We start from the raw sequence: 19,695 nt of genomic DNA, 5'->3' as shown, positions 1-19,695 counted from the left end.
AAGTGATCAGTTGCTCCGGGCGGTCCTTGCAGTTGGGCTCCTCAGTGTAGCAGACTTCCAAAGCATGGTTTGGCAAGTAATCTGAATTGAACTTTTCACACATGGCTGCTAATGATGTTTTCTCGATCTAAATTCCTAGTGTAAGGCATCCCACTAGAGTGGGATTTTTTTCTCTAACTTGAGGCATCTGGAGTGTTGGCATCAACTTCTGCAGTGAGTTTCCAAGGTCCATTTATAGTTTATCAAAAGACATAGGCACTCCTAATTGCTATTTGCTTGGCTTGTTCCAGACATCAGCATTTGGATTAGATGATTTAGTTTTCAAAGTGCCTTTGTCTTCCCATGGGCTCCCACAGAAGTCAAGTGTAGATATCTCAGAAGAAGACATCTTCATTTGGTCACAGGAAGCTCACCCCAGATGCCTTTTTCAGTAATGCCTTTTTATACTCAAAACATCTACTGCCAGGTGGGATAGGGCATTGAGTGTCAGGACTCCCTGAATTTCTGGTACATGTTCATCAAATTGTATCTGGTGATGTTGGCCTCTTAATGTGTCTTGATATTTCCTGGGGATTTACTGCTTGAGTTTTCATCAGAAAAAGTTGTGATGAAGTAATAGATTCCATTGCTTAATATTATGAGAAAAATTCAAGTGGCAAAATTATACTTTTTTCTTCTCATCCATTTCATCATTTGAACTTTACAATTTCATTGACGTAATGTCTTCTGTACTGATTGCTGTGATAAAAATGCCAGGTCTGTCTCACACAAATTGCCAGATTAAGATGACTCAGCCTTGACCAAATGGATAAAAAGTGAAAGAAAATTTCATAGAAGTCATTTGACGAGTGGATTTATTTTTAAAATTATATCTGACACAAAGCTGTTATTTATACTTCACATAACACATACTGTTTTCAACATAGTCAAACCATTGTTTCATATAAATGTTCATTATTATGCTCTTCAGAATTTAGCTCATGTTTGACATATAAACTGGGTTGCTTGATATCAAGCAGATTTGATCACTGATTAGAACACAGCATAATATATTTTTAACTCTTAAGAGCAGTCAGATGCCATTTCTGTAGAGTTGGTTATCCTGGTTAATCTGTATACTCAGAGCATTATATTGGTACTAAGTCACATCCATTTATAATTTAGTAATTGGTTCCAAAGACAAAAAAATCCCAAGAAAGCTAAACACAAACAAAAAAGAAAAAACTGCCTTCTAGGTGCTGTGTTTTCTTTTGTGTATTTTCTATGTACTTTATGTCATGCAGGCCACTTTAACAAGACTCTTCTCCTTTGTTAAAGTGTTTTAAGTCTTAGTGTTGTGCTGTTGTGTTTCTAGTTGCTGGCTAATTTGGGAACCTAATTTCTGACAAAGCTAACCGGAGATGTGTCCTGTTTTTCCTCATTTATAATTATAGCTTCACTCTCTGGGGTGCTCAGCTCTGCAGAACTAAAGCCCTTTCCAGGTCAGAGCATGAGCTGACCATGGTGATGTTCTGCCTCCACCCCCTGTGGAGCTGATGTTAACAAACCCACTGTTCTGCTTCATCATGGCTGTTGTAGCATCACACAAATGCTCTTTCTTCTGGTCATGACTTCACTGACTCACTGTAGGAAGGAACAAAACAAGATTTTTAGACCCGTATCATTCCCTCCAATCAAAGTTTTTCATATGATGAACTAATATAAGCTTTAATAATCCCTTTCTAAATATTGTGTCCAGCTGAGATTATAATATTTATTCTGCTTGCCACTGGTGACAGCTGAGCACACAAACGTTTGCAAAGTTGAGTTTTTTCAGTGTATGAGACACAGTAACATATAATTGCAGGAGGTGGCAAAATACAGTATGCAAACATACTGGAAGTTACGTGCCAAAGAGCTCATTATATGTACTCTTATTAGAAATATGGCTTTAATATAGTTAATAACGCTTCAGCTATGAAATCTGAATACTTTGAAAAACAGCCTGTTTTCCCAAGGAAAACAAGTATTGATGAAAAGCAATAAAGTCTATGTTATTTCTACATTTAGGTGTGTAAATAAGCCTGCAATGTAAGCTGGACCTCCGCACAGATTCAGGTCCAAAGTAGGACTTCCTTCGCATCTGCAGACTCTTTTCCAGTAATAGAGTTACAAAGGTGGTTCTTCGTGTGCTGCTGGAATGTGTTACATGATTAAAAGAAGAGAGGATGCTGTGTATTTTTCCAGCTGTTTAAAGTTTTTCTTTAAGAAAATTAATCCGTGCCAGAAAGAACAGCAAGCAAAGGACAACTACTAAGCTATAGATTAAGGGGCTTTTAATTTCATCTTGGTGTGTGTTTTCCTTTTTCAGCCCACATTTCCGGTGGGTCCCACAATAGGAACGAACACGGCTATTAGCTTTGCTCCTTACCTAACGCCAGTAACACCAGGAGTTGGCTTAGTCCCGACTGAGATCCTACCCACGCCGCCTGTCATTGTTCCTGGAAGTCCACCAGTTTCAGTCCCCAGTTCAACTGCTACCCAGAAACTCCTCAGGACTGATAAACTGGAGGTACTGTAGACACCACTGTGACTAGAAACACTTTCTCTGTTAGGATGTGTGAGAGATCTTGGAGGGTATAACTGTTGTTTTAGAAGCGAAGCTTAAATTTGGTTGCTACAGATAAAAAACTTGTAACCAGGCAGGATTTCTGCACTTGCAGCCAGTGGTAATTAAATGCTGCTATATTTGAGGTAGCAGGTAACTGTGTATTATATTTAATACACAGACATCAACATGAGTTTTCTTTTTTTGTAAAGTTCATAATCTCAAAAAACTTCAACCTGTGCCTGTAAAGGCATCCCTTGATGAAATATCTAACAACCACATTTTTTATTTCAGTAATAATTGTCTTGGTTTTTCTGCACTGATAACAAGGGAATCTTATAGCTTTATGGATTGGTATTAGGGGAATGGTGTAGCCCTTCGGCATGAGCTGCCGATGGAGATGTGGAATATTACCAACTCTGCAGCAGGCTGAAGGGCCAAGCCCCCAGCTCTGTGCAGAGCCTCCCAGCTGTTGCTGGATCACTGTGTGGCTGGACTCAGTGGAATCTGTGATCTGAGTACACAAGGAGGCCAAATGGCTCTAGCAAAAATGAATGTCCTTTCCCAAAAGCCTAAGCACCAGTGTTTAGAGCACATTTCTTCTTAAGAAAGTCAGTGTGTTCATTCTGCCCATTTTTGAAAATTATTTTTAAGTAGGCTCTCGATTTTGTTTGTAGACTCCATAAAAAATGCAGTGCATCTGATGTGTATTTTCCCTGGGTTTCAGCAAGAGGAACTCCTTCCCTACCAGTCCACTTGCAAGATTACAAAGTGTAGTCAGAAAGAGACAAAATATTTTGTGATTCCCATCTAGTTTTGCAGGAGCAGTTATGTAAGTAAGTATCTTTTCCAGCTGCTTTTTAAACAAGAAAAAGGAAAGGCATTTGGGAACGCTTCTGTTATTTAGCCACAGTACCAGAGAGCTACCTGAGGAGCCAAGAACATAAGGATAAAATAGGTGCACTCCCCTCACCCACCAAAAGATGAAGGGTTTATCAAATTGAAGTTGCTGTAAAACTTGAACTAACAGGGGAAGGGGGCAGGTCTGTCTTTTGGGGGCGTGGGACACTCCCTGCCCTTTCATGCGGCACTGAGCTGTGCCCCTGCAACGTGTGTTGTTTTGCATGTAGGTGTGCAGGGAGTTCCAGCGGGGGAACTGTGCGCGTGGAGAGACTGATTGCCGCTTTGCGCATCCGGCAGACAGCACAATGATTGACACAAATGACAACACCGTAACCGTGTGTATGGATTACATAAAAGGTCGTTGCATGAGGGAGAAATGCAAGTATTTTCACCCTCCTGCACATTTGCAGGCCAAAATCAAAGCGGCGCAACACCAAGCCAACCAGGCTGCAGTGGCAGCCCAGGCAGCTGCGGCAGCTGCGACTGTGATGGTAAGTGCTGGCATGTATGGCTGCCTTCTTTTTGATGCCTATTTTGCTTCAATTTAATGCTGTTTGCTTATACTTTCTTTTCTCTTTTGCCTCTTTTTTTTAAATTTTTCTTTTTTTTTTTTACTTTGGTGAAAGATAAGAATTTATAAAATTATTACTATTGCTTGATGGGAGGAAGCACTTTCTTTTCTTTATGCCCTTGTTTTAATGCTGTATTTCTATTCAAGACAGTGAAGCAAATGACACTCTATACCACTTCTGTTCTCTGCCTTAATTATTTGTAAATTTGCCCCTAGTATTTCCAAACGGAAACAAAACTGATAAGCTTCAGTGTTCCCGGGAAAACAGGGACACATATGCTGTTTTAGCTCTTTGATGGCAGATATACATGTGGAAATTTGGAAGAAAAGCAAAGAGAGAGTGTTTGCTTCAGAGATCAGTAGTAGAACAGAAACCTGTATTGAGATCAGCACAGTCTGGCTTAGAAACGAGACAACCGGCCAGCCACCTTGGTCTCTCTGTACTTGTAGAGTAGAAAAACCAGAACACTCATCAGATGTACCATTAGTGCCTGCCTGAGGATGAGAAAGAACTGCCCTCTGCAGATCTACAACTATCCCCAATGACTAGAAAGTGTTGCCTATATATTTTTGAACTTTGATTGACACATTTTGTGCCTAGAGATTTCTTGCCTCTCCCACTATTATAGGCCAGTTACTTGAATTTTGAGGTTTTAAAGTAGTAAACTGTAATGGGAATCATTAGGAAAGAAATATTGTGGTTACAGTCAGAAGAAAAGAGAGTGAGAGCTTTTATTTTCAGATATTTTAACCTCTTACTTAAAACTATTCAGACAAGACAGCCCACCCCTTCACTAGGATTGGATTCCTCTTACAGTTGCTACCAGGAAAGTTGATGAATTTGCAGTGGTATTGATAAAGTTAAATAAATTGAACATGCAGGATCTGACTTGAGAGACAAAACTGCTGGCAGCAAATCAAAGAATCATTGTCCTCATTGCTGGCAGTGGACGAATAATTAAGCAGATGTGGTTTGTGGACTTGTGGGCAGTGCATACAATAGTTATAGACAATACAGTTATTCTCTGGTTTAAAGGCCTGCAAGAAACACAATACAGTACAGTACATAACTACCCCAAGCTATTGTATTTAACAAATTAGAAAAGACCAGACTTTTTTGAGGGACAAAGGGTAAGTTGTGCAAGAAAGTAAACCATCATACAGAAGAATATTTCTTAAGTTTCAGTATTCTTTCTCTAATAGTATCACAGCCTTTGTTTCAAATTGGATGATTTTTAGTTAAAGTTTCCTGTGCTTGCAGAAATTGAATACCGTCTGGAAATTAAAGCAGAGAAGATTGGGGTTTTATTCTGATTAGCTTCTGTTGTGCAATATTTATTGTTCATTTAGAGAATGTAATATTTCTAGGCACTATACTCAATAAGAAAAGAGAGAGATGAGGGGATTAGTTTCTTTTGCACTTTGGTAATAGTTGCAGATATATATCCTGTGGTTTTAAATAAGGCTTAATTAGACTTGCATTAGCCTCAAAGCAAGATGAAGCATCTTTGGAAACACAGAATTGAAATGTTATCAGTCTAATGTCACAGGAGAAGGCAACAGGGACCTGTAATTCAGGGTAACATTTTGCAGAGAAATATGTACAAAATATTCCAGCCCATTTCCCCTGCTTAAGCAGGGGAGCTAGAGGAGATTGCCCAGGATGTGCCTGTTTGGTTTACTAATGTCTCTAAGGATGGAAACTCCATAACTTGAAAACCTGCTCCATACTTCCAGTAAAAAAAAAAGCTTTTTTTTTTTTTTAATTTTACATTTAAATGGAATTTCTTTTTTTAAAATTTATTTCCATTTCCTCTTCTCCTGTCCCTTGGCACCACTGGCTTCATCCTTACCCTGAAATCAAGTATTTATATACACTGATGAGATTCCCCTGTATCTTCTCCAGGCTGAATCCAATCCCTTGATCATCTTTCAGGTCCTGTGTGGGAGTGTTTTCTAGTACACCTGTATCTTTCTTGTACTGGGGTGCCCAGACCTGGACAGAGTGCTCCATATGTGGCCTCACCAGGGCTGAGTAGAGGGGAAGAATCATCTCCTTCCACCTGTTGGTGATACTCTTCCCAGTGTAGCCCAGCATGCTATTAGCAGCCTTTGTTTATGAGGGTGCATTGCTGGCTTGGTGTCCACCAGGATCTTGAGGGTCTTTTCTGCCAAGCCTTTGTGGCTCCCAGAACGTACTGCTGCCTCGTGATGTTCCTCCCCAGGTGCAGGTCTTGATATTTGTTTTTGTTGGACTTGGTGAAGTTCCTCTGTGCCCATTTCTCCAGACTTTCTATACCCTCTGAGCACTAGCATGTCTATCTTGTGTATCAACCATTCCTCCCAGTTTCACACCACTGGTGACTGGCCTCCAGCTGGGCTCTGCGTTGCTGGTCACATCCCTTTGAGCCTGGCATATGAGACAAATGTCAGTCCACCTCCCTGTTTCCCATTTAGCCCAGGATAAATAAATATGTCTGTGAGCATGAAATACTGTTGAAATCCTTTCTGAAATCAAGAAAAACAACATCCATTGCTCTCCCTTCACCACGCTGCCAGCCTCATCATAGAAAAGATGTCAGGCTGGTTAAGCACAATTTCCCTGCCGTGAATCTATGCTGACTACTTCCCATCATTATCTTGGCTTTCATGTGTTTGCAGATGGTTTTCAGAAGGATTTGCTCAATTGCTTTCCCAGGGACTCAGGTGAGGCTGACCAACCTGCCAGTCCTCAGACCTCCCTTCATGCCCTTTTTGAAGACAGGAGTGTAGTTTACTTTCTTGCAGTCTTTGGGAATTTCCCTCAGTCACAGGGACCTTTCAAAGATAAGTAAGAGTAACCTCGCAGTGACATTGCCCACCTCTTTCAGCACCCAGGGTGCATTCTGTTAGTTCCTATAGGTTTGTGTACATACAGCTTGTTTAAATGTTCTCTAACCTGATAATCCTCCCCCAAGGGAAAATCTTTTTCACTTCAGACTTCCCTACTGGTCTCCCACTGGCCTGAAGGTCAGTCTTGCCAGTAAAGACTGAGATGGAAAGTATTTTCCGAACCTCAGCCTTCTCCATGTCCTGTGTCACCAGGTTGCCTGCCCCATTCAGCAGTGGAAACACATTTTCTCTAGTCTTCCTTTTGTTGCTGAGAAGCCCTTCTGATTGTCTTTCACATCCCTTGCCAGATTCAAGTCCAGGTGATCTTTGACTCTCCTAACATATCCCTGCATGTTCAGGCTGTATCCCTGTTCCTCCTGAGCCATCTGTCCCTGCTCCCACCTCTTGTGGGCTTGCCTTCTTTCATTTGAGTTTAGTCAGGAGCTCCTTGCCCATTCATGGCTGCCACTGCTGTGTGGATCTTGTTTTATTCCAGGAGACATTAAAGCATACCAATGTGCCGTATGGCAGGCAAATACTATGCCTTGGATGTTTGATCATTTTTAATATTATCTTTATTTCCTTTTTTTATCCTCTTCCTCTCCATCCTGTAGCTATTGATTCTTTGGTTGTTAGTTATGTAGATCAAATGTTGAGAAGGAGATCATCTGATGGAACAGAAAGAGGTAAAGGAGGTTTTACTATCAGGATGAAATAAAAGAAAATATTAATATAGGAGAGCAAAATTAGCAGTTTGAAAGCCTGAAAAGAATGGGAGACTACATGGAAGCATCATTGATGAGTTATGTTTAGAACAGATCAAGCCTTTGGGTAGGGAAGACTAAAACTGAACTTGCTGGGGAATATGAGGGGGAAGCCAGAAGAAAGCTTCAAAGTAGGGAGGTGATGTTAAGAAGAGCATGGAGAAAAATTGGAGAAAGGCAGTAATAAACAGAGAGATAATAAGTGAACATGTTAGAATAGATAAGATCTGTATTTGGATAATAAAGTTAAATAACTGAAACACTTCACTCTTAGCGATGTTGATTTGAACTTGTGGACTTCATCATCGCATAATGCTGAATTCAGTTGTGCTGCATCACCTCTGTGTAGACTTCCTTCTGTGGTTGAAGCAAAGTAGCTCTGAGGCTGTGCCCCAGGCAGTGGAGTGATGTCCTCTGCAGTGGTACCTGCACAGTGTCCTGCTTAGACAGAAGTCTGTCCAGATCCCCACTTCAAACCAGGTGTTTCTTGTTGTGTCTGGGTCTTGGGCCCAGAGAGATGAGCAGATCCTGTAGATCAGGCTATGTAATCCAGAGAAGTGCTAAAGAAGAGACGAGGAGGGTGTTGAGAAGACTCATGCTACAGAGACAGGTACAAGGAGTAAGTAAAATGAGGACTGTCCTGCAGAATACCCTGTTGGCACCTGATCAACTTAGGAACACAAGGTGTTTGCAGGCATTTTATGCCTTGTTGTCTTCCTCCACTTCAACTTTTATTCCCTATTTCCACATACTGATTTCAAAGTAGACATCATCTGCATATTCTAAAAAGAGCTAAATAGCAGCCTGTGTTTAAAAAACAAAAGTAAAAATTTCAATTTCCAAGTAAATTTTTCTTCTTTTTCTAAAGGTTTGTAAGAATTACTTACACTATAAAACTTGAAAGTAATATTTTATATCAGAATTTTTTTTTCAGAATGCTGTCATATCAGCCATAAGTTTGAATTTACTATGAAAGAGTACATAAATGTATATGCCTGTGTACTATGCCTAAATACTTTCTTTTGAAAAATTAAAAATGCTGGACTAGTATCATAACTCATATGTTAGTTAATGTTAGCTTATGAACTGGGAGCCCAATTTTATTCCCTGCTCCTGAATCTAGTACTGAAGGTTATAGTAGAATTTAGAAAGTATGTTTTCAGTTCTGAAAGACCTTTTTCCCTCTCAGTCTAATGTGGTAAGTTACAGGATTAAAAAATCTGCAAAAATGACCCAGCTGTAGGAGAAAAGAAAAGGAATTAATGATAAGTTAGTGTAACTGGACATACTATGTACTGTGTTTTGTATTGGCAAAGGAGAACCTCATTTTGACCCTTGAATGATTCACTTCTCTAAATTAAAAGACACTCACCTTGTAAGCACTGATATTAATAGCATTTGTAAGGCATTACAACTTTCACTAGTGTTTTGTATTTGAAAATGTAACGTCCAAAATCAATTTTCCCACTTCAAAATGTGACTGAACTGACTTATCAGGAATTCCAATAGGTGTATCCTTAAAACTTTCTGCATCTCTGTGAAGTGTTTATATGATGCTTAATAGTGTCTGCAAGCTGCTGTTTTACTCAACTTTCCTGAATTTCAAACATCTATATTTTACTCTCTTATATGCTTTTAACTAAGGTATAGTAGATGCATTTTTGCTTCAGTACTAATTCAAAATGTAATATTCATTTCTTTAGAAGACATTTTTGTTGTTGTGCATGCCTAGTGTTTTGTATGTTGTATATTGCATTCAGAATATTTTTTTCCTTCTCACCTATCCACAAATGCAATGCCGTTCCCATGACGCACCTCTGCTTGCTGTTTACCTGTATGTTAATTCGCTTGACTCCCATTGGCCCACTGCCATCATGTGCTCGCTGCCTGTTATTAAAAGACTCAGTCGACTGCCAAAGCAATGAAGCGACCTCTCGAAGCAACTGTAGACCTGGTACTTTGACCTTTCACCTTTTGCTTTGCATGTAGCTTTTTTTATTTTGTTTTATTATATTTTTTTTTTTCCTTCAGAGAAGCAACTAATGAAATTTGTACCGCTTTACTTTTCAAACATCAACTGGAAATGATTTCACATACTCATTAATTTACCGGAAGCTCTATTTATCCATCTCATTCTCATACGTAATAGACCGCAGACAATTTAGTTTGGTTCCTAACACAGTTTCATCTTTTTTAAATCTCTCATGAAAAGTCAAATTGAGATAAAACTGCTTTTGTAATTGAAAATGCGTAACGTAATCCATTAATCTGTATAATAATAGGAAATGATACTTAAATTTAAAAATAAAAGAAAATACTTGGCAATGAAACACAAGTGGTTTTTTCTCCCTGTAATATTTGAAAACCTACTTAAAGGCAATGCTATTTTCGTTGCTTTAAAGCAAACGTTTCTTTTCAGTAGTTGTGCTGCTACAGTTCTAGGTTAATAGTACCATGCTTTTGCTACCAATAACAAAATTTCACTCATTTTACATTGCTGTGCTTTGAGTTAATATGCATGGCGAGGCATCTTTAGCTGCTTTAAAAAATACTAAGTTTTTGTATTTATGTAAATGTTACAGACAAGGTCTTAAAAATGGAGCCATTTTAACTAACTTTCTTATTTACAGGCCTTTCCTCCTGGTGTTCTTCACCCTTTACCAAAGAGACAAGCACTTGAAAAAAGCAATGGTGCCAGTGCCGTTTTCAATCCCAGTGTCTTGCACTATCAACAGGCTCTTGCCAATGCTCAGTTGCAGCAACATGCGGCGTTTATCCCAACAGGTATGTTGTATCCACATTGAACCAGTTTAGTGTCCCTGAGGTAGCCTTTGTGTCAGGCAGTTGCACTTCACAGAAGGTTTTATTATGCTCCCTTCCCCACTTGAGGTGAAGCCTGCACAGATGATTGCACATTATTTTAATTCCTCTTGCAAAGGACAAGAATTCAAGCAGAAACTTCAACATGCCGTTAAGCTGATTTTTTGCACGTTCATAGCCTTGCTCATCATTCTCCAGACTTTGCCCCTTTTGGCCTGCTGTAAATTGGCTGGATTTTGACTTGTATCTGTTTCCACTAACAAAAATGCTGGGGAAAGCATCGTGCTTCAGAGATGCCACAGCATCCTCCTGCTCCCTCAGCTGCTGTCTTGCAGCTGTGGGGATTTCCCCAGCCCCACACGAGCACCCTGAGAAAGGGAACACCAGCCATAAACTTCCAGTCAATACCTGCGTGGAAGCACTGGCAAAACACATCGCTCCCCACAGCTGCACTTAAGGGTTTTCAGGCATCAGATGCATTTTCGTGGTTTTGGAGCACCACCAGAACTTCTCCTAGCATTTGTGGCTCATAGCTGGGGTTATAATTCTTCATAGGGATGATCTGAAGATGAGTAAATATAACTTACATTTCAGTGCTCGGAGCTCTGTGAAAATCAGAGTGTTCAGAGATGGCGTGACTTGCACCCTTGCTGGTAGCAGGGCGAGAGAAGGGATGTGCTGGGTGCTCATGTAAGCAGTAACAACACAACCCTCTAAATTGTGTCAGTCACCCCCACTCCAACTTCCCAAAGGAGAATTTCCCTCCTAAGGAATTCTTTCATGATTTCATTCACAATTAACAAATTACGTATTTTAGTGTCAGGGTGTTCTCGAGTGCGAACTTCAGAATAGTTTAAAACGACGTGTTTGCAAATGTGCTTGACATTTCAGCAATGTTATTTTAGTTTATAGAAATAATGTCGGTTAAACAAGGAATGAAAGGCAACACATGATGATTTCCCAATCTATCAGCATTCCCATATGTTTTTAAAGATAAAAACCAAACACAGATGGCTTTGACTTCATGGAATTTTTCTATAAGGCCTCAGTAACAACCTTGGAGCCTGCCCCCGTATTTGTAATAGTAAGTAATAGCACAGCCTTATTTTTAGCACATTGGTGCACCAGAATATGTGTGGCAGAAAACACACTGACATTTAAGGGAGTGTTTGAAAAAAAATAAATAAATGTTGAGACCGCCTATTTGGACATAAAGGGAAGACTGCCCTGTGCTTACAGAACATACAGAAATTTCCACAAATTTATTTCACATTGAAACTATGAGAATTTGTAGCATGATAGGTATTTTTCCTTCTCAAGCACTCCCTTTCAGGGCTTATTGCTCTTATTTGCAATTGACAAAGACTTCAAATTAACTATGGAAAATATAGTAGTTTAAACCTTTTTCAGTGAGAAAGCATTTGGATATTTTCCAGACTTTTGGAATGCTCATGCTTCCTTAAGTAGCTCACTTTTTGTATTTTTTGTTGTCCATCCCTCTTTCCAGCTAATTGTTGTAATTCTAGTTTTAACTGAAAAATTTCTGGTGGTAGGAAGGGTGGATCTTGGAACCAAACCTTAAGGGCCAGGTTGTTGTCAAATCCCAACACAAGTGCATTAAAAGAAAGAAGAAACAGAGGTATAAAATACCAGATGGAGCCCAAGCGCCAGAGTAGAAAACCTTTCCTAAAGTGATGAACCTCCTGCTCTTTTCAAACACCATCAGCTCCAAGGAAGGATATTAAAGAGAGGAGTGGGGTATGGGAGGAGTTCAGGAAAGGAGAACGCCCTCTATAAGAATGGGTGTCATGAGCTTTCCATTAAAGATGATACATCTGATATTCCCACATTTCCTGGGAAGGTTGGATTTGGTGGGTGTAAGGACTCTCATGCAACCCACATCTGAGGAGCAATGCATGACATTATCTGTTGGATTTTAAATGATTGTGTGATATTTTCTATAGTGGTATAATTTTCAAATGTGTTCCGCGTGTGCGTGTGCGTGTGTGTTAAATTTTAAGACAAGTTTTGCTGCTGAAATATATATAAAACTTAATTGTTTTATATAACTTCTCTGCTTTATTAACCACGGGCTCCCCTAATAAAAAGTGTGGGGCTTGAGTTAGCATGGCTTACCTCCAAATTTCTGCACTTTGTTTGTTTTACATCAGTTTGATTGCTTTGTCACCTTCTCCTTATTGTTTGGTGAACGATCTTAAAAACAGCAGATCTTTTCTCTCTTCCCATTGCTGTTTGTTAGTGTTTCTATAGCCTCTAGAGGAGGAATTTTGTGTATTCTCTGGGGACTGTTCTTGGGTAAGGTCATTCATAGTCACACAAGTCCTGCGACTGTCCCATGGGGCTGCAGTAGTAATTCAGCAGGAATACAGGAAGCATATTCAACTCTGTGTCAAATATGCACGACCTTGCATAGTCTCCTTACCTGCTTGCCTTCACCAGCTTGCTGTATGCACTGTACTGGAAACAGGCTGATCTCTTACTTTTATTTGGCCTTTCCAGAAAGGTTAAAGGTGGGCTAGGCACCAAAGGTAAACTGCACAGCAGGTGAGCAGTCATCCCACAGCATCTCTGGGGTGCGCTGGGAGCCTTCTGCTGGAATGTCACACACTTTAAGGTGTTTAGCTTGGGACTTGTCTAAGTACTGTTTTCTTTGTGTTAAGAATGGGTACGTTAAAATCAAATAACAAATTTGACAAAGCCCCTGCAGTAGAATATTGTCTTAATTCCACTTTCTTTTCCTGCCACATGTCAAAAAATTGTTGAATGTTGATCTGTGCAACATTGAGCTGTCTGAATTATGCAATGAGTTCTAAAAGTCCCAAATACTGTGGTCTTTAACCACAAATGTTTTTATAAAAAAAAAAAAAAAATCCTGTTGCTGCAAAAGCACTAAGTGAAAGGGTAATATTAATAAGTAAAAAAGTTTGTGAAGTATCTGAATATGTACAGAAGCATGCCAAACCCCACACAGTATACACAGGAGTTTAGTAAGAACACAATCACCTCTTTGTGTTTAAGCAAAACTGTGAATGACCTTACAGTTTCATTTAACTAACTTACTTCTCTGTGGTTATGCTTGAATCTCACTTTGAATGTTAACTCTAAACAGCTAACCTGTTTCTTCCCTTTATCCACTTTTTTCACCTATCATTGCATGACACGCAGGGTCAGTTTTGTGCATGACACCCGCTACCAGTATTGGTAGGTTCCAAATTTCTTTATTGATCTCTTTTTTTATACTGTATATGATGTATATTCACTTGTTTCAACAATTCTAGGCAAGATTTAGCCACTGACTAGAATGAAGGGTTCGCTTGTCCTTCTGGTTGACTTTGCAGAGTGTTTAGATTTGTAGATGAAAGCCGCAGTTTAGACATGATATCACCTGCTATAACAACTACACTGCAAAAGCATAATACCATGAATTCCAGTCTGCTTTTCAGTTTTCAGAGTTTTATTTCTCTTTATATTTTATATTGTCTAGTACTATAAAATCATAAAATACTGGAAAAAGCCAGCAAATTTCATCAGTGTTTTAAAGTTTCATAGTGGTGTGCCTATTTCTCCTTTGCTGTGTGTTAGAAAGTTTTATCAGCGTTTCCCAGAAATGCCTACTTTGATCCACAGAGGTTCTGTTGAAACTCGTGATCTGAATCTCACTCCTTCTTTAAATATATTTGCAGCTTGAAGTTAACATTTTGGGCATGCAAAGTGGATATTCCTATGCAACAACCTCTGAAACAGAAAAGTAATCTTTCTTCTATTGCCCTGTCCAGGGATTTTATTTCTGGGTTTTGGGCCTACTCACATAAACAGCTAAAATATCAAGCCTTTAAAACATCAAATTAATATTTCCCCCATGAAGATGCTGATTAAAATTCATTCTTAAAATGAGCAAAAGCAGTGTCTTTCACAAAATCGATCTTGCTTTTTTAGATCAAACAAAGTAGTATATATATCAGGATAATTATTATCATCCCTCTCCTGATTTTTCCCTCAAGCAGATGGTAATTTAACTCTGATAAAGTCGAACAGTTATGCAGTGCCAGTAGGAAAAAACACATAAATTGGATTATAGAGAAGGACAGCAAGTATCTAGCTTACTTCAAAATGAAGATACATGAAAATAATTAATTTTTAATTGAGTTTAAAAATTAAGATGAACATTTAACAATTTTCTTCCCAGTATACACCACTGGAGTTTTTTTAGTAGGATTTTATTTTGAAGTGCATTGTAGCTGTACTGGGGGAAAACAAATTACGCATGTAACAATCCGCAGGTAATGGGCTATTTTGGTAAAGGCCTCATTTGCACAAGTCATCTTCGTCTTAGAGACAGCACTTGCATTTTCAGTGGTCCTTACTTTTTTTTTCTGGGAATCGCCGATTGTGTTGACAGCCTTCCTTTAATTGTACTTGTAATAAGCTATTTTCCCTTTTTTTTTATTTCTCCGCCACGCTTTCTCGCTTTGCACTGTGATTGCATGCCATCTGCCGGTTTAACCCATGACGATGGCTTGCCGCTCTTGATATTCACCATGCCAAAAATACCACTTCTCTTACCATAATGCTGCACCCTCCTGTTCATTGCTTCCATGGTTCCCCTCCTGAAAGTACCCATGATGCACAACGCTACGGCCGCCACTGTCTCTGCAGCAACAACTCCTGCAACAAGTGTTCCCTTCGCCGCAACAGCCACAGCAAATCAGGTTTGCTCCTTTTAAAGCTTTCTTTCACAAGATCCTGAACTCTAAATGAGTGCTGAGATTTTTATTTTTTTTAACAAAAAAAATTCTCACAGAGAATTTTTTTTTAATTTCTGTGTTTACCCCATCAAATTTTACTTTTATTTTTAAGTCGTTTATAGCAAGTGTTTGTGGGACAGGTTGCACTTATTTAGAGTTAACATTTGTTGCAAATAATGATGTAGCTGTGTTTTGTGTTGCGATGTTTGTACCTAATTATTGTGTAATTAACCCAGCTGGAGTTAGAATCACCATAGCACTGGACTACTTACAAAAGTCTATTATTAACTCCTAAGTTCAAAAGGAAGATCATGGCAGGTTTCAAACACTCAGGTGTCTTAATGTAGCCTTCTCCATGAGGTGTGGAACTGACTAATTTGTAAGCATGGAAGCTGTCAAAAAATCACAAGCAGGACAAGGCAGACGGAAAAAAAATTTGAAAGTTTTCTGTAAATACTAGTGGTTGAAACAGCAATCAAGATATTTATGGCTATGCCTGCTTTATATTTGAAAGTGTATCTTTAACCTGGGAATTATATTTCCCTAAGGAAGAACATTGATAGAAAGCATCCCAAGGGTTATTATCTGAGATAGGCTAAGAAAGATGATACTTTCTCCTCCTCTTCTGCAGTTTACATTAAGCAGTTTTCATTTTGGCTGGGTTTCCCCTCCTGCTGTAGGACCTAATTCCCAGGGAAGACATACCTATTGCAGCCCAGGGTGTGTAGCTTTGACTCCTCTGTTGGGGTGGTTCCCACCCTGATGTGCTGAGAGAGGAGTTTGCACAGCAGTTGGGTCACTCTGGCTTTTCTGGAACTTGCTCTGGGACCATGCTCAGGCACTTCCACCTGAGATGTGTTCCCCTCAGATTCTGAGAGGTCAGATGGAAAACAAACAAGCAGATTTGCTCACCAGAAGAAACCAAAGGGCTGTGTCCCCATCATCTTTCCTTCTGTTGCTCCTGGGCAGATGGACAAGCTGTTGCAGACCCAGTAGAAACGCTGTCCTGTTGGTTCCTTCCCCTCCATTTGCCAAGGATTTAGAAAGAAATCTGTGAAAATGTTTTGCTTAATAATGTTAAACTAACACGTTTATTTTTTTTTTACTGGCATTCCCAAAACTATTGAGGTATCCCATGGAAAAATAGAAGTTGCTGCAAGAGTTTATTTTTAATAATTTAGGAAAAATATACTACCTCTGAAATACATCCTACTTTCTTAAAGAAATACAAACCAATCCATTTTCTTTGGGTGTTTTTAAGGTTCGTTTGCCAACATGTGATGTTTTTGCTTCTAGCATTTTCATCAAAAGAGGATTGTTGTTTTGTGCTTACTTTTCTGACAGCTAGCTTGTATTAAATGCTTGGGTTAAGGATAAAAGTGCAGCAGGCAAATGGTGCATTACACAGTCCTTCCCAGAACAGTGTCTACAGCAGAAAATTGTTTGGTGGTATGCGGTGTAGTTTTGTGATTTCAAAGTGGTGTCAGAGGGATTTGAAGATGCTAAGGGACTGAGAGAAAATGGGATGGTTTGGGGAGAGGTTGAGCCAGGGACCCTCTCCAGCACAGGAATGCAGCTGGGGCAGCTCCACCACCTGCACTCCTGAGTGCCAGAGATGCTGACTGTGGCTGAAGGTAGAATAAATACATGGATGCCTACAAAAGGACCAATAAGCAGTATTTTTTTTTAAGTTAATGGGAACCCTTTCATGCAAGTAACTAGTGCCACTGAGAAGACAAAGATGTACCTTAATGCTCTTCCTCATTTATCACGATGGCAGGCAGAGCCCCTTCTTCCCCAGTGCAGATTTTGTTTGCATTGGAGGATTATAGCATTTTAAATTTAACAGGAATTGTAGAAGGTGTCTGTATTTATCTAGTTGCATGTGTGTGTGTGTGTGTGTGCGTGTACATACAATTCCATGCTGAAATTAATGGATGGTTTAACAGGAGGATGGGTTTTCACTTGTTTAACTTCAGCCATTTGTGAATTTGGCATCTAGATCATCTGCTTTTCTGGAAGTCTGTGTTAGGGCAGGGTAAATTGCCCTGGAGGGTCTTTCCTCTGTCCCTTGCCTGTAGAGTGAATGTAGGTGTGCTCTACCAAAGCTCTGCACCACTGCACATGGAGGAGATGAGTCCCACCTCAGGAGCTTGTTTGCTTCTGTAGCATGTGCCATCACAGTCTTCTTTCTCCTCACTCCTGTCTTTGTTTTAGTCATTGTAAGTCTTTAAAAGCCACTGTTAAAAAACATGTATTTCAAAGTAGGGAAAGCAGTAGTAGTTCATTCTTCTTTGTAAGAGACAAGCTCTTACGTTTTCTGTTTATTTACAACATCCTAAGATTGGAGACAAAGCTAAAATGCTAGGAAAGCTCCACAGTAACTCTGTGGCTAAATTCTCAGTATTTCTTTAACCCAAGAAACATAGCAGAAGCAGGTTATTAACTTGGTAATTAGCATGACTTTGCTCATGGTCATAGCATTCTTTGTGTCCTCTTGTATGGGTTTAAACTCTCCTGAGTATTTCAGAAAAGGACTTTTTTATTCCCAACCAGATAAAATTTCCTTTCCTAGTCTGTGCCACACTGCTTTACATATCTGCGAGGTACGGTTTCCTCTTTCCAGTGTCTCTACCATAGTTTTTTTTTTTTTTTTACAACCTGTAGCCTTCAGCTTGTCCCATTTCAGTTCCCACAGCTTCTCCTCACAATTCTGGGCATGAAAAGAAAGTTTTAGCAGGGCTTAATAATTTATCTTAATATCATTTGGTTTAGTATTCTGTCCTGGGGAAAGATTGCAGGTCTTCCTGGGATTGAGTGTGATGATCCCAGTGTCTTTGAAGCACAAGTGGAAGGGAAAAGTCAACATCCCAAAAGTTACGGAATATCAGTTGATGGCCAATAAAACACAGTAACTCCATTGGGTCCAGTAAATTATTTAGTATGTGCTGTCAGTTTCTCTTTTGAAAAAAAAAAAAGTCACTATGTCTCATATCTTCTGTATATCCTTTCTTTCAGAAAATAACATGAGTAAGAGCTCAAAATACACCTGCATTGGCACACGCTGTCAGTGATGCTTGGCCAGCAGCTCTGGGCATTGTGTGTTCAATGTATGGCACAAGGCACATGAGAAGATTGTGTAGAATTAAAGGCTGTGCTGTGTACATCTGTACAGGGTGACACCAGTTAAGAACATATGGAAAATTTGGCATCCCTTGCTTTTCCTGACTTAAAAAGGTTAGGTTTTAAAAATAATTTTCTCGCAGTGTACTTCAGAAGGGAAGAGAATTGCTTTGGTGCAATGCAATGTAAACAGGATGCAGCAAAATGCCCCACTTAGCTACCAGGCTGTGGTGAGAGGGATTGGAGGGGAAGGGATTTCAGCTTTCCAGTGAAAGGTAGCAGGAAAGGTACATGTCCAGGAGCATGACTGGTCAAAGGTAAAAGGCCCTTCCCCTTTTCTGCTCTTCACAATTGCTCCAGCCATTCCTGCCAGGATGGGGCTTGAAGCCTCAGCTGCTTAACCCCACTTCGGCAGCAGATGCTTGATGAACTTTCAGTTCAGTTGTTTGAAGATGCTAACAGTGTTTTTTTTCTTGGAGCAAAGTTTGAAACCGTGTGAAATGATGATGAGAAGCAGCGTTAGGACATGAATACCTAGGGTTTGGTCCTAGCTCCCTCTAGTGCATGCATGTGGACAGAGGTACGTAGGATGTCCTGCTTAAAATATTAATATAGTCTTTGTGTGTAAGTATGCACTTCAGAGATCTTTAACAAAGCTTTTGTTACTCCTTCAGCTAGTGGACTAGCAATACTCAAGCAAGCAAGGAAACTGTTACCTGATGAGCTTCACTGACAGGTAGAATCACATAATCACTTAGGTTGGAAAAAACCTCTAAGATCATCGAGTCCAACTGTTAACCCAGGACTGCCAAGTTCACCACTAAACCATGCCCCTAAGTGCAGCAGCTATACATCTTTTAAATACCTCCAGGGATAGTGACTGCTTTGGGCACTGTTTCAGTGCTTGACAACCCTTTCCATGAAGAAATGTTTCCTAATATCCAATCTAATTTTCTCTCATCCTATCACTTGTTACCTGGGAGAAGAGACCAATCCGCACCTTGGTACCCTCTCCTTTCAAGTGGTTGTAGAGGGAAAGAGCAATATTTACTGTTTTCTTAGGCTAAGAATGTACAGTGCTGCAGTTTCAGGATGATATAAAAATCATAGGAAATTAATTAAGGAAAATTATTTTGGAAGTTTTTTTTCTCTTCTTGTTTTGCTGTTTGCTTTATGAGCAAATACAGGATCAGAAACTTGGAGAAAAGTTATCCTTATAAGTTATCTCCAAATAGGAGATAAGTTATCCTTATCTCCTATTTGGAGATAAGGATGTTCCTGTTAATGGAA

General features: G+C 39.6%; 1 protein-coding gene across 6 annotated transcripts in view; it reads left to right on the top strand.

The window, feature by feature from the left end:
• Positions 1–19,695, top strand: part of MBNL2 (muscleblind like splicing regulator 2) — a 105,612-nt gene that overhangs the window by 72,392 nt on the left and 13,525 nt on the right. Inside the window, exons 4-9 of one of the 6 annotated variants that reach the window (XM_053935131.1) lie at positions 2,351–2,551; positions 3,718–3,981; positions 9,597–9,650; positions 10,327–10,480; positions 13,703–13,738; positions 15,152–15,246. In XM_053935131.1, coding sequence (XP_053791106.1) covers positions 2,351–2,551; positions 3,718–3,981; positions 9,597–9,650; positions 10,327–10,480; positions 13,703–13,738; positions 15,152–15,246 — 804 coding nt within the window. The remainder of the gene's footprint in view (positions 1–2,350; positions 2,552–3,717; positions 3,982–9,596; positions 9,651–10,326; positions 10,481–13,702; positions 13,739–15,151; positions 15,247–19,695) is intronic. The other 5 variants (XM_053935135.1, XM_053935134.1, XM_053935132.1 and 2 more) reach the window with 5 other exon arrangements.

Source organism: Vidua chalybeata, chromosome 2 (genome assembly GCF_026979565.1).
Source record: "Vidua chalybeata isolate OUT-0048 chromosome 2, bVidCha1 merged haplotype, whole genome shotgun sequence".
Classification (NCBI taxonomy): Eukaryota; Metazoa; Chordata; class Aves; order Passeriformes; family Viduidae; genus Vidua; species Vidua chalybeata.
Note: the sequence above shows the minus strand (reverse complement) of the source record. Positions and strands in the feature narration are given on the sequence as shown.